This window comes from Electrophorus electricus, chromosome 1 (genome assembly GCF_041902795.1).
Source record: "Electrophorus electricus isolate QZ-2024a chromosome 1, ASM4190279v1, whole genome shotgun sequence".
In the NCBI taxonomy this organism is placed as follows: Eukaryota; Metazoa; Chordata; class Actinopteri; order Gymnotiformes; family Gymnotidae; genus Electrophorus; species Electrophorus electricus.
The window spans coordinates 26,496,497-26,510,846 of NC_137497.1; the positions used below are offsets into that span (position 1 = coordinate 26,496,497).

General features: G+C 39.2%; 2 protein-coding genes across 3 annotated transcripts; one reads left to right on the plus strand and one right to left on the minus strand.

Moving 5' to 3' along the window:
- Window positions 1-1,121: 1,121 nt before the first annotated feature.
- mat2ab (methionine adenosyltransferase 2Ab) lies at window positions 1,122-7,538 on the plus strand. Of its 2 annotated transcripts, none has more exons than XM_027016891.3 (9): window positions 1,122-1,312; window positions 2,242-2,319; window positions 2,411-2,533; window positions 2,782-2,894; window positions 3,831-3,974; window positions 4,295-4,513; window positions 5,318-5,500; window positions 5,660-5,793; window positions 6,705-7,538. In XM_027016891.3, the coding sequence occupies exons 1-9, from the start codon at window positions 1,219-1,221 to the stop codon at window positions 6,805-6,807; spliced, it is 1,191 nt and encodes a 396-aa protein (XP_026872692.2). In that variant the 5' UTR covers window positions 1,122-1,218; the 3' UTR covers window positions 6,808-7,538. The 2 variants fall into 2 exon arrangements, with proteins under 2 accessions (XP_026872692.2, XP_081569963.1); XM_081713837.1 differs by lacking the exon at window positions 1,122-1,312 and adding an exon at window positions 1,789-1,854.
- A 4,530-nt stretch (window positions 7,539-12,068) lies between these two features.
- c1h2orf68 (chromosome 1 C2orf68 homolog) lies at window positions 12,069-14,284 on the minus strand. Its single transcript, XM_027016892.3, has 4 exons — window positions 14,067-14,284; window positions 13,552-13,667; window positions 13,221-13,366; window positions 12,069-13,066 (listed from the first exon to the last, which is right to left on the minus strand). The coding sequence occupies exons 1-4, from the start codon at window positions 14,174-14,176 to the stop codon at window positions 12,944-12,946; spliced, it is 495 nt and encodes a 164-aa protein (XP_026872693.2). The 5' UTR covers window positions 14,177-14,284; the 3' UTR covers window positions 12,069-12,943.
- Between the last annotated feature and the right edge of the window lie 66 nt (window positions 14,285-14,350).

Consider the following 14,350-nt stretch of genomic DNA (forward strand, 5'->3'; position numbering starts at 1 on the left):
TTCAGTCACAGTTCTGATGCAACATTTGACTGAGAGGTTGAGAGGTGTGAGATTAGTAGTATTGTGTTACAGACTGCTGTCTCACCCTGACACTGGTTTTCCATTGCGTATGTGCCTGTGTGTGTGTGTGTGTGTGTGTGTGTGTGTGTGTGTGTGTGTGTGTGTGTGTGTGTGTGTGCATGCGAGCACATATGTACATTTATGTTTCACACTTTGCAGGCAGTCTGATTCCTAGTTTTCATACTTTTTCCTGACAAAAATTTAATGCAGTGTTACATTCATTTTGCTTGCATCAGCCAAGACAGTTGTATTGAATAACCTCCTTACTCTATCATCAACCAGTATCTAAGGATTTTTGACTCTATAAACAGTGACAAAAGCAGAGTTCTGGTGTTAATACGAGCATCTCCACCTCCTTCCATTCTGCAGCAAAGCAAGTACCAGAGGGGAATCACAATCTTCCCTATGCTAACACAGGTAACAATCCCGGAGGAAGACAAAGACAAATGAATGGCAGTTATCATGTGGTTCATGGTCTGTGTACATACAGATCACTGAGATTATATTTGACTTTATTTTCTTGCCATGACCTTCATATTCTCTCGGTCCATTTGCTGATGCTTTATCAGAGTTAACTGAGGCATAATAAGTTGGAAAAGGCATATAATTTTCGTGACTCTGCTACCATTGTTATTAGGGCTATGTTGAAGGGAGAGCCAGATGTAAAGCTGCAAGCCAAATCACTTTTGAGATAAGGACTTAAGTGGAAGAAACCTTTGTGGCTATACTTACACAAATGGGGTCTGGATTTCATAAAAGACCCACATGCATTCTCAACAGTGAGCTGATTCACAGAGACACTTTGTAACTTAACCAAAAGAATTATGAAAATCTCTTACATAGACTCTTACATAGTCCCTTTGCTAGCTATTATAGGTCACTTGTAGTAGTAATCTAACAGGCTAGTAGGCTATTAATGTAAAGCAATGAATATGAAATATTTTGCATCAGAAAAGTGTATAAGAACAAGCCAATTTTGGCTTAATATACGATAAAAAAACACGTAAACCTGCTATGCGGTTTCATCAGCTTGTGACGTTGGAAGGCAGGGGATAAATAGTGCCAGAGTCCTGTAAACCAGGCATAGATCCATCCGAGTCCCGGACCAGAGTCGGAGCCTTTTAAAAGACAGCAGTTTGTAGTGCAGAAAATCTAAAAATGATTAACGGAGAGATGAACGGTTTCCACAACGCTCTTATTGACGAAGACTGTTTCTTATTCACCTCAGAATCTGTCGGGGAAGGACACCCAGGTAAACCGTCGTGATCGGTCTTTCGGATTTAATTTGTAAGAGGAGCAAGCCTGTTTGTTTAAGGGGCGTGTAGAACCACGTTTTTCTCTTAGAGCAGGTGGCAATTGTTACAAATACAGTACTATTTAGCTTTCAAGGCGTTGTAATGCATTGTTATATCAACGTGCTTATAATGTGTTACTTCGCATTAGATTAACGTCGCATCTCTGCCAGCGGTATTAGGATCTCAGAAAAGCACCGCATTTAAAGTCATAGGTAACGTATCTAGCAAGCATATCTAGGTTAGTTAACCTAAGTTAGCTAGCTAGCACGCTTAGTCCGCGTTCAGTCTCAAAAGGGCTACCCTTAAAACTGTTAACCTGGAGACGTTTGTATTTCGAATTATTAGCCTCGAATTATATGATAAAACGTATATTCATATAAGTTACATTGTGTTCCGCAGTGTACAATTGATGTTGCCAATTTTCTCCCACACTGCAGACTATGGTCTAGTTGCCGAGATGAAGGGAAAAGTGAATAAAACATCTTTGTGTATGTTCGAGGTATAGTGGCTGTCTATATCGCATTGACCCAGAGCATATGCAAACTGTATGCTAACGTTATAGTTACAATAAAATACAAATATATAAGTAACCACTGAGTAAAATGATTAATCTCAAAGTGGTCAAATTCTGATCTGAAACCCCAACATGCATTTACTAATGCAGATTTATTTATGCTTTTCTGGATTCCAGCCCCCGCCTCATTAAACAAACAAATAACATCCAGCTTGCTGTTTGTTTCCATACATAGTTGTGATTAAACAGTGCCCTTGGCCTTTTATAATTTTTAAAATCATTTTCAAAATTGTATTAATTATGGTGCATTATCTAGTTTGTGTGCATTTTTTACTTATCCCGAATACAATCATTTTGTTGTGTATTTAACAGACAAGATATGCGACCAAATAAGTGATGCTGTACTTGATGCCCATCTTAAGCAAGACCCAGATGCTAAAGTGGCTTGTGGTAACTAAATTCATTCCTGTTTTGTTTAAATTTTTTTAAAAATGAGCAGTTAACTCTTAAATGTCTTCAATACGCATTTTGGTCTGTCCAGAAACGGTAGCCAAGACTGGAATGATCCTGTTGGCAGGAGAAGTGACCTCTCGAGCCGTAGTGGACTACCAGAAGATTGTCCGTGACACTATCAAGCACATTGGCTATGATGACTCCACAAAAGGTTAGTATGTTAGTTTGCTTTACTGCACTACTAGGCTTACAGCAGGTATTTTGGAGCTCACATTTATGCTGCTATGCTACCATCCCATACTCTGTCCCACAACAGCAACATACAAATGTGAATGTGAGTTATAGCTGACCTTTCCTCTTCTCCTAATTGTAGCCTGTGTAGTGCTTTTGTACATCCAACTCCCATGTACATTCATGCTTAAACTAATGGTTCGTTGTCTATTTCCAATGGTTTCTTAGGCTTTGATTACAAGACCTGCAATGTGTTAGTGGCTTTAGAGCAGCAGTCTCCAGACATTGCCCAAGGCGTGCACCTGGACCGCAATGAGGAGGACATCGGTGCAGGGGACCAAGTCAGTCATTGCTCCTGAAGCAGAGATATGGATGATTACAGAGCTTCCTGAGACACCTGATTTTTTTGTGAAATGCCATAACATGGTAGAAAAGCACATTTTGATGTAATCCTAGAAATTTAAGAGTTAGTTTGATGTTACAAATATAGAACTTTTACAGGTATCAATATATAACAAATTTACTGACCACAAGAAACCACATTAACCACAGCAAAAAAAGGAAAAATATTGAATTGGAAATGCAAAAACTTTCTCATTATAGTACAATGGATGGATCTGTTAACACCTGAACAGAACATAGGCCATAAACAAAACAACATTTCAATGAGACATTGGCAGTCTTGTTAAAATACCTCACTTTAATTCAGTGCCTCTTTCTTACTTCCATACCAACAGAAAATTTACTATACTAACAAAAACTAGCCAGATTTTAAAATCCAATTAAACACTTTCAATCATTTTGAAATATATTGGTCTTTTACTATAATACCACTTTCCTCATTTTTTTTCTTCTGCCCCATTTTCCCTTCCTCAGGTGTTTTGTAATTGCGGTAAAAATCTGTGGAAGTTTGGATATAAAAAAGACCATTTACAGGCATTTATGTTCTGTGTCAGATTTATGGAGCCTATACTATACATAGTGCTGTTGGCACTATGGCTGTTCCTGCAATGTTCAGAAAATTGCCTTTGAGATTAGATGTGTTATTTAGTGTGATCAGTCTTTTATTTTTTATTCTGTTCCAGCTCCATACGCACCTCTGCCAGGTAGCCAAGAGATATAGAATGCTGATTACCTGGCACAGGTGGGTTAGGAAATGGAACACAACAAAAAAGGGGGGAGTGGGGGGTGTCCCCAAGGACTGGACTGGAAACCCCTGGTCGTTAGACTGCTCCAGCCTCACATGCCCTCTTGTACTGTGTGCTTTTCCTTTTCAGGGTTTGATGTTTGGCTATGCGACCGATGAAACTGAAGAGTGCATGCCCCTCACCGTCATCCTTGCCCACAAGCTCAACGCTAAGATGGCCGAACTGCTTCGCAATGGCGATCTGCCATGGCTTCGTCCAGACTCTAAAACCCAGGTGAGTTAGACGTGGCTCATGCTCTTGCTGCTGAATCCTTCTAAACTGTCCAAGGAACTGCTTCGTACTGCTTTGTGTCTTTGGTCCCAAGGATCAGTTATGTTAATGAGCACCAAATGTAAAAATATGAAGAACAGGTGACTTTTTGTCCACTTGTCGTTTTTTGACAAGGCTAATCACGGTCTAGTCGCTGAAAGGCCTTCAGGGAATTGTGTGAGGGGAGAAGTGACTGGCACTGGGCTGTGTATGAGTGGGAACATGCTTTTCGAGCTGCCTCCATGTAGGGGTCACTGATCCTTTGCCGATGTCGATCTGCTCAGGTGACAGTTCAGTACAGACAGGATCGTGGGGCCATGTTACCGGTGCGCGTCCACACCATAGTGATCTCCGTGCAGCATGATGAGGACGTTTGCCTGGACGAGATGCGCGATGCGCTTAAGGAGAAGGTGGTCAAGGCTGTGGTGCCCTGCGTCTACCTGGACGATGACACCATCTACCATCTCCAGCCCAGTGGCCGTTTCGTCATCGGAGGACCTCAGGTACCATGAAGGATATATTTGTCTGGTTTATTGCATCTTGAAAGAAAATGTGTCCTGCCACTGTAGAAAGTTTGCATGTGACCAAAATATTTCAGACAAGCCTAATTCATCATATTACTGTGACTGATGCATTTCAAAATGTGTTTGCCCCAAAGTTTTTCTAGATTACATTAATCCAGTTTTGTCATCTGGGATCAAGTCATTATCAGCGGTCATGTTTGTTCTTTAAAACAGGATATGGCTGTCATCCAAATATACTAGCATTCGTGTTAGTTATGTAATCTCTGTAACTCTGAGTTCAGTAGTGCCGGTATGACGAGAATTTTACAAGATTTCCATTGGAATCGGTTCACTTGACAACATGATGGGTCTTAACTTGGCAACCTAGAGAAAAAAATTGCAGCTCATTGTTCCAGGGTTCATTACAACTAGCTGTTACCTTTTTTTATTTAATACCCAAATACAATAAAATTGTTCTTATTGCTTATTTTTGTTCCTCTTGTGGCGTCTACTGTAAACCAGAGGAGGATGGGTTCCCCTTTTGAGTCTTGGTTCTTCTCAAGGTTTCTTTCTTGGCACTGCCGCCTTTGGCTTGCTCACTGGGGGCTTGGACTCAGACTTGTGTGAAGCTGCTTTGTGACTACAGCTGTTGTGAAAAGCACTCTATAAATACATTTGATTTTGTCTTAAAAGAAAATATTAAAAGCCTTTACTAGCTTTTTAACCTTTTTGGGGAAAAAAAAATCTATGAAAGACATAATTCAAAGACTAATAATCCGATATTTCTTCCTGCTTGGCCTGCAGGGTGACGCAGGCCTCACGGGGCGTAAGATTATTGTGGACACGTACGGGGGCTGGGGTGCCCACGGCGGGGGTGCCTTCTCAGGGAAGGACTATACCAAAGTGGACAGATCCGCTGCCTATGCGGCACGCTGGGTGGCCAAGTCTCTGGTGAAAGCCAAGCTCTGCAGACGTGTCCTCGTGCAGGTAAAACATGAGTTGTAAGGTTAGCACACAGTAATTATCATACTCTGAAGGATTCAGCAGTTGTTTAATTATTGTGTCTAATGATTACAGGGGTGTAGATGGGAGTCCATATTGGCTGTGCTTGCTGGCATAAAGGAAATTGCTGGTAACTTTTTACAGGTGTCGTATGCCATTGGGGTGGCTCATCCACTGTCCATCTCCATTTTCCACTATGGCACGTCGCAGAAGAGTGAGAAGGAACTGCTAGACATTGTCAAGAAGAACTTTGACCTTCGCCCCGGAGTCATTGTGAGGTAAAAAAAACAAAACAAACAACAAAAAAAGTGGACAGTGTGTTGCAGCGCTAGCCTACCTAATACTGCCACTCCTCAACTTCCTGCAATTTGTTTCCGCTCTAGCTGCATGTCAAATGGTTCCTTGCTCCTTATATAGTGCACCATAAAGGGTGTGAATAAATGGCTTTTAAAACCCAAATAGTGCATTGAAAGTCAAATGGGAGATATTCTGTATTCAGACTCTCTCTTTCTCATTCATTCATTCATTACCTAAATGTCTTTGCTCAGTAATATTGCTAGTGCTGCTGCAGAAATAACTTGGTGCTTTGGCACTGTTCTGGAACCTAAAAACCCATAGTTTACACTAGTGTATTTCCAGTGTGAACTTTTGATTTAATGTAAGATATCTTTGCTCATGCTGTCTAAATAGTACTAGATTCTTATCTGAATCGTAATCGGTTCACCTGAACATTTGTAGAGAAATTGATCACATTTTAGATTTTTTACTTTATACTTTACTAAAATAAGTCGTTCATTTAGATTAGTAGTAACCCTTTAAGAAGGCTTAACCCTTTGACCCTTTCTTGTTTGGTAGGCTATGGGGTATGTACAAATGGCACCTATTAGTATTTACCTCTGACATTCATTAGCATTGTCTTGTTTGGTAAGATGTTTGGTTTTATACTACAAAACTGATTGGCATACACCACTGTAGCTCAATTTAGCATTAGAATAATGTCTGATTGTTGCTAGTAGTGCTATTAATTTGCTCTCTACTTTAAGATGCTGCTTGGCCTCTTTTGTGGATGGATAAATAGCTGGTCTGCGTCCTGGCTGCCATCTGTGCTGTCTGTAGTCTGTACGCTGATTATCATGTGCATCGTTTTTGCCTCCGGCAGCAGTTAAATCTGTGGGCCTGTGTGTTCCAGGGAGCTGCAGCTGAAGAAGCCTGTTTATCAGAGGACGGCCGTCTATGGCCACTTTGGCCGCGACTCCTTCTCTTGGGAGATTCCCAAAAAGCTGCAGTACTAAACCGGTGTCGAGCTTTCTCCCTCATGCCGGCTGACACAGCCTATAGAAAAGGCTGCATGGCTTGAAGGGCGAAGTAGTTAATCCTGGAGTAGATAATCCTGCTTCTCCCCAAATTTCTCCATGCAACTGATTTGTACAAGGATTAGTTTAACCTCTAAAAGCAAATACTGTTTTCAAATTGGCACAAAAGGCTTTCAGATGAAGACTATAATTTGATTCATGAACATGATCTCTTTTGTAAATGTTATCCTTCATGGGTTCAGATTTAAGATTTCTTGAAATGCACAAATGCACTAAACACATAACCACTGACTGAACCAAATAGGAAACTGAGATTCCCTTCTTACACTTTAGAGGGTTCCAAGATTATCAAATATGCGTCATATACACTTAGGTAGGCTATATTCTGTTGGGCAGCTACTTAGGAAAACATTTTACTTTGTGGTCTTCGGTGGTTCCAAAGTGTACTACAGAAAAACTTTGGGTTCCAACCACAAGGAGGCTACTGGCTGCTGTAAGAGGTATGTAGTGCCATCTTTTAACTTGTTCATTCTCTTCCTCACATTCACTTTTTTCTTACTCTGAGAGATTGCAAACTTTGGCTGGTGTTGTACAGAGAAACCAGACTTGTTTACATGCTCTCTCGCTCTCTTGCTCTCTCTCTCATTCCTAAGAGCATACATTTTTTACTCTGATCTAAATTTTAACAATAAAATATTAATTCCTCCAAATATTGTCAGTGTGTATCCTTATTAAACAAAACAATTCTATTTAAAGACGGTACTAGCTGACCTTTTTAAAATCAACCTGTTTCATGGTTGAAAACATAAGTCAGGTACTTTACAAGGAAGATATTGGTAGGAGTAAAGTGGTATCAGTTTAGCAAACAACTCATGTACTCAAGTTAGAATACAATTTATCAATCAATTAATGAATTTATTTGATGATTAAAAATACACATGTAATGCACAAGAGCCATTGTATGCACTTCAAATCATGGATTAAAACACAAACCCTGAACATTATTTCCATTGTGGTCCTCATTCACATAAAAACATGCAAAGCATAAACAGCTTAATCCAGTACACCATGAGTCAACCGCAATCAAAGCAAGACTGAACCCAGGTTCTTGCTAGCAATTGCAAAGTTAACACATCCAAAAAAAAAAAACCTTTCTGGATATTGTTATAAATGTTATTTGATTTATTTTAACAAGGGCTTCAACTGATAAAGAACCATCTAATTCACATCCAAGGTGATTTATACTTGGTTTTTGTAGTAACAACGTCTTTGCCTACTTTTACCATTAGCCATTATGATTTACCTAACGTTATTTGTGAATAAAAAGGAATAGTCTCAGTTTTCTCAAGATGTAGAGAGAATTTATTATCAACATATTTATCAACACATTTGTTAGGATCATTTTTACAATACTGTAATGAACTGATAAAGCTTGAAATGTAGAGGTATTTGAAACAGCAATGAAGTCCACTTCCTTTGACCATGTGAACATGAAATTATAAATGAGTTCATTTCTGCACAAATATACTTTAGCGTAAACAAAAAGATTACGATTTGAAGCACTGAGAAAAGACTTGTAACTTGTAAGAAGTAAATAGCACTACACACTATGGGTATTCAGATTCACTGAAGCAGAAGTTATCAACTTATGTCCTCAGTTTCAAGTTTTTCTAAAACATAACACCAGATACCACTCATAAAGGGCTTTATGATTATCTGATGAACTAATCTCCAACCATCCCCTTGGAGAGCTTCCAGTGGCTCAAGGGTGCCCAACTCTGGTATTAGTGATCAACCATCCAGCAGAGTTTATCTTCAATCTAACACACTTCATCTCGTTAATCAAGACCATCATAACATTTAAATGTTTGAACCAGGTATGTTGGAAATAAATTCTCTAGTGTGGTAAATCTTGGGGACCTGAACATTCTATGAAGGTGAGTTCTTTCCAACCAATTTTTCCACTACTGATTCGGCTTACTAAAGAGCCATGCAGACTACCTCAGTTCTACCTCAGTTTAATATAACAACATATGCAATATGCACAAACAGACAATCTTTTGGGGGTTCATATTTGGGTTCTGCTTTTCAGTCGTAAAAATATTCACTGACACTGTACCAATGTTATGATATAAATAACCTAGAGCTCAAGTAACATCTGAGTAGAGGCAGAAATATAAATCTAAATGTCCTCTCATGGCAATCTATGGGGACCCTCCCTCTGTATCTGTATCAGTTGCTTGTATTTTTAACTTGCACTATACAGCTATGGGTACAGTAGTAAGTTGTAATACATGATAAGTTACATAACACTCCTCAGTATCACACCATAAATTCAATATGAAATATTTTTGACACTGAACTGCAGAAACAGCTGCTGCTTAAATAAAAAGCAATGCCAGAGTGGTCTGAGCTCTATTATACGAAAATGGGTTTAGTATGTTTTTATTTCCAATATCTACTGAAACAACTAGGATTCAAGAGACCAAAATACTTGGTTAATGTTATGACTCCCAAAACCCTTTAGAGTACTGGGAGATGCCAGACCTGCTGACCTTGACAGTCAGCACCATTTGGTGTGTTCTCACCCTGCTGAATGTTGCATCATATGGGTGGCTACAAGAATGTTCTACACTGTTCTGAGCCAAATAGTAACTTGTGGCTAACAGGAACTGGATTTATAGCTGTATTTACTTTTTTGTTGCATTTTTGATTAAATTAAATACAAATGTACAAAGGCACACTGACAGATGAAACATAATACAGCAATATAGTAAATTAGAACATCTAGTGTGTATTTCTGGTTCATTCACACGTTTGTGTTTTACTTTTTTATTGCACTGTGCTAGAAGTGAACATTTCTGTATCCTGATGCTCTTACTTTTTTCAAAGATGTTGTTAGTCAAGTCCCATTTTGGATGTCATTTACACCATATCCCTTCAAGTATCCGAAAGAAGACATAGCAGAGGGAAAGAATGGACTGTGTGCCATGTTCCAAGATTTCTCTAATCAAGTAGACTAACCATTCAAATTCACAGGCACATGACCTTCTAATGGACCTCAGACAAAACAAAAGTCACATGAATGCAAAATTCCAACTATTATCGATCAAATTTTTAATTTTTTTTATGATCTACCATGACATCGATCCCTTATTAAACAAAAAACAAAAAGCTGGTTTTTACTGAGGAGCTTGAGAAAAGATTTGGGAATACTAAATTTCAGTGTCATGATTGCTATGAATTGCATGTGGATTATTGGGATTACTACAAAGTTTACTGAACAATGAGTCATTTTTCACAATATTCCTATTGGAGGTCTTTTTAGTAATTCCATAATTCCTTAGTTATCAGTGATATGCCCTCATGGCATAAAATCAAAATTTACAGTGAATTTTTTTTTTTTTTTTTTTTTTTGATGACCACGTATTTCCAGCACCAGTACCTGACCCTTGGCAGCGCTTTGGGATAGGATAGGGAAGTAATGGTATACTCTATGGCAGTCCATTTGGAATGGTAGTACAAATATGGATGGCGAATCTAAGTGGTGTACCTACCTCTAAGGTTCAGATTGCAGACAACTTATATATATATATATTACGCACACACAAAGATGATTCCAGGCGAGTAACTGCAGTGTACTGTAGTAAGGAATGCAGAGATATTCAAAATTGTAATGAAGTACATAGTTTCCAAAGAAACAAAACATTTCAGACAGAGGTCCTTCATCAACTGTACAAGCAAAGTGCTTCAAAAAATTTGTGTGCACAGCTGAAGAAGGACCTCTGTCCAAAACCTCCTGTAGTTTCTTTTCTCTGGAAACTTTGTGTACTTCATTACAATTTTGAATGAATTTCTCTCTCACTCTCTGAGAAAGATATGACTAGAAGGGGGAGACTGAATTATGTTTTCTTGACTGATGTTAAAATTTTCAGATAAGCTTCCATTACCATTATGGTTTAAGTGCATCAAAGTGCTCCATTAAGAAAGTGAATTATCAAAGTTTAACCAACAATATCAGAGATGGGGCTAAGGAGACCCTCATGTTCACTGTCCCCAGCCACTTCACCAGTATGCTTATGCACATATATACGCAGTAGGAAAGACTGAGATAAAACTTCAAGGACAACAGTGGGAACTCACATGCCAAGGTGTGTTTTGAAGGATATCAGACCAAAATCTTTTGCTAACCAATCAACATGCTCAGAGGCTTGGTAGGTGAAGCAAAGATGTAATGGAATGTAGATATGTGAACCTTCATTTGCCCCCACAGGGAGGACCACATAAGCAGGAGAGCACAAAAGCAGGCATCAGGGGATGGGCAAGTTCATAATAACAATCATGCAGTGCTCTAATAAAGAGCAACTAAAGTCTGTCATAATTATTTGTCTTTTGGTGTGTCTCATAGCTTAAATGTAACTTCTTCCATGTTTCCCACCAAACCCAATGTTTAGCAACCAGAAACTTTGCTTTATTTTTCTCCATGAAAATTCAACAAATTTAGCAGGTTTAGTCTATTAACTATATGTTTTTCATATAAACTAACTGCATAGAGCCAAAAGAAAGGACCACATATCTTTTGTTCCCAGCATAAGGTGAAAAGAGTCTTTAGAGAAAGTTCTTAGTTGGATATTCTAGCCTTAGACAGATATCTTCCGATCTGTGGAAATGGAAACTCATTACAGCACACCTTGAACCGCTGGAAAGTACATTCTGTGCCAGCTTAACAAACGCGTTACAAAACCTTAGTAAATTTTAGACAATATCACCCCCTGGAGAACATCCTCGGTACTGCTTAAGGGAACACAGCTACTAAGCAGGAGCTATCGTTGGTCAGTGCACAGTAAAGCTATTCCTGTATGCAAAGATCAATACGTCTACAATAAAGATTTAGGTTTCCTTTACACAGACAACTCAGCTCCTCCAAGTGTCTCAATTGAGCAACTCAGTCGAGTTGTTCAAGACATAAGCCTTAAGCATCTCAAACATATAGTGAGTGGTCTCTATAGAGTGATGCGCACATTGGCTGAGAATAGGTGACAGGTCAAAAACTGAAGTGAGCAGTTCTTTCCAGTGAGCCAAACGGGCTTCTCTGTGAAGTGTGGATAGCAGTTTGTAAATATATGGCACTGGATATCATGTTGTGAAGGGGGTGGTGAAGAAGCTGAGAACAAAGGAACTAGCTCCCACCAACACTGGGGTGTGAGAATCATGCATGGAATCAAAACACCATAAACCGCTTTAGCATGCTTTCTTTTATTTTTACACAGAAAACGCTTACAAAAATATTTCTTTGTACAACCAAAAGAAGTCCCGATGAAAGAGGAAATCTATAATGCTATATAAGCAGTACAGTTAAATTCAATCAACATCACCAGTGACAACTTCCATAAAAAGCCTACTATACGCACAAAACAGATGCCTTCAAATTTATAAATAAATCATTTTAAGGCTACAACCTGTTTGACAGTAAGACAAATGTCATCCAAACCAAGTCGGAATGAACAGCATTGCAGCCCTCTATCGTTTCTTATGGAGAATCAATGTGAGAAATCACAGCTATCATTTGGCACACTTATCCTCCTAACTGGTATGATTGAAAAATATTGTCAATGGGTTTCTAAAATGTGATACCCAATATTGTGCTAACTATGTTTAAATGAAAACTGTAGTTGTAGTGTGTGAAAAGGAGTGGATATGTTTTCAAATATTGTAGTCATGATGGTCACTATGTTAAAATAGGCTAGAACCAGTTGGATGACATTTGAACTCATTAATTTTAAAGATATTTCATATCAGAGCACTTGCATCCCTTAATCTATAACCACACTCACAGAGGAAACCTCTCATCTCACTTTAAGGTATATTATTTCCCACATCACAGGAAGAAGCACCCTATCCTCTTGTGTAATCCTTACTACAGAATCCATAAGGTCATGTTGTCTCAGCATTCTCAGGGTGCTGAGACCCAAACACACCACTTGTCCCAGTCCAGTGGAGTGAGCTGAGACCCAAACACACCACCGGTCCCAGTCCAGTGTAGTGTGGTGAGCAAGAGCCTTCCCAGACCTCGCTGCAGTCTTTATTCCCATTTATCATGGGTTCTCTTTCAAACTCAGCGTTTGTCACGCCGTTTATCCATTTCCTGTTCGATTCGTGCCAACAGTGCTGCCCTCATGGCTGCATCTAGAACATTTTTTTCCTCCACCCGTTCCACCACACTCTCTGGCTCATCTTCCTAAGAGAAATAAGCAAATGAAACACAAATAAAAATTTGTCAAATTAGTCAGTGGATAAAAATCATATAAAAAAGCTAAAAAGATAAAGATGTGTTTAACAGATTTATCAATAAAGGCAACTACACCAATCACTAACGTATAAGCGTTACACACCTTGTACACGATGAATGACGTTACTACGCCATTGTCGGCTTGGTAGTCGAGCCAGAAGAGCTCACTGCCTGTGCTCTCCTGCTCTGTGCTGGACCCGCTCTCGTTCCATTCCTCCGCTTCTACTCCAGGTCCGGTCTCTGAGCCGTCTGCACTCAAGCATCCACAGAGATATTACTAACATATCAGAAATTGTGGGGAAAGAACTGTATTGTTTCACATCCTCTGGATGAAAACAGTTATAATAAATGTTAATCCCATCAGTTTTACAGAAACAAATCGGGTTTACAATTACATACACTGCTCACTAAAAATGTAATGCAAGAACTACTACTTCGGTGGCGAAGGTGGTACACCTCTCGGTCGGGTCTTCGTGGGCGGCGGGGGGTGACTGTGTGTCTGCGCTTTTGTTGCTCCTTTGCTTGTTTTACTTCCTTGTCATAATCATCCCTTTGCAAATATCAGTGATTTGATTATAAGGTGCGAGAAACACAAACGTTAACGACACGACATGGACAAAGTTAGAAAAACAGACAACCAGCACACGAACTGGACAAGTAGGCCTAGAAGTGAAGTTATTATTAACATATAGTAACAATTGATTTTTAGTGTTTCAAATGACTAGCAATAACCACTTTTACTCACTCCTACTTATACTCGCACTAGTATTGATTCCGCATACAGTTGTTAGTAGTTAATAATAATTATGTTAATATCCAAATTTAAATTAACAGGGATAGTTTAGCTCACTCGCTAGCTAGCTAAATAGCTATCATACGTTAGTAAACACGCAGCCTGATGAGCTCGCTTAGCCAGTCTGTTAAGTTAGCTAAACGCTAGCTAACCTACCTGGCAATCTGATTTCTCCGGATGTGGTGTAAGAAACCGTGATTCATATCCAAACGACCTCCCGGCTTATATTTAAGAGTTTCACCCTCTGCATTCTGCAAAACTTCCATAGTTCATAGGTATAAACAAAATAACTAGGCAAGTAAAACAATTTTCAACATACAAAACCCCCTCAGTGACGATAGCAACTGCTACATCAGCTGCCTGTCTCTAATTGGTTGGTCAGGAAAAAAATACACTCGGAGTTTATAGAGCAAAAAAACACCCACATAACGTTTTTATCT

Coding starts and splice junctions, on each gene's coding strand:
- mat2ab (XM_027016891.3), top strand. CDS start 1,219: ATGATTAACGGAGAGATGAACGGTTTCCACAACGCTCTTATTGACGAA. Junction 2,320..2,410: donor AGATGCTAAAGTGGCTTGTG/GTAACTAAATTC, acceptor TGGTCTGTCCAG/AAACGGTAGCCAAGACTGGA. Junction 2,895..3,830: donor ACATCGGTGCAGGGGACCAA/GTCAGTCATTGC, acceptor TTTCCTTTTCAG/GGTTTGATGTTTGGCTATGC.
- c1h2orf68 (XM_027016892.3), bottom strand. CDS start 14,176: ATGGAAGTTTTGCAGAATGCAGAGGGTGAAACTCTTAAATATAAGCCG. Junction 13,367..13,551: donor GTACCACCTTCGCCACCGAA/GTAGTAGTTCTT, acceptor GCTTGAGTGCAG/ACGGCTCAGAGACCGGACCT. Junction 13,067..13,220: donor CGTCATTCATCGTGTACAAG/GTGTGTAACGCT, acceptor TATTTCTCTTAG/GAAGATGAGCCAGAGAGTGT.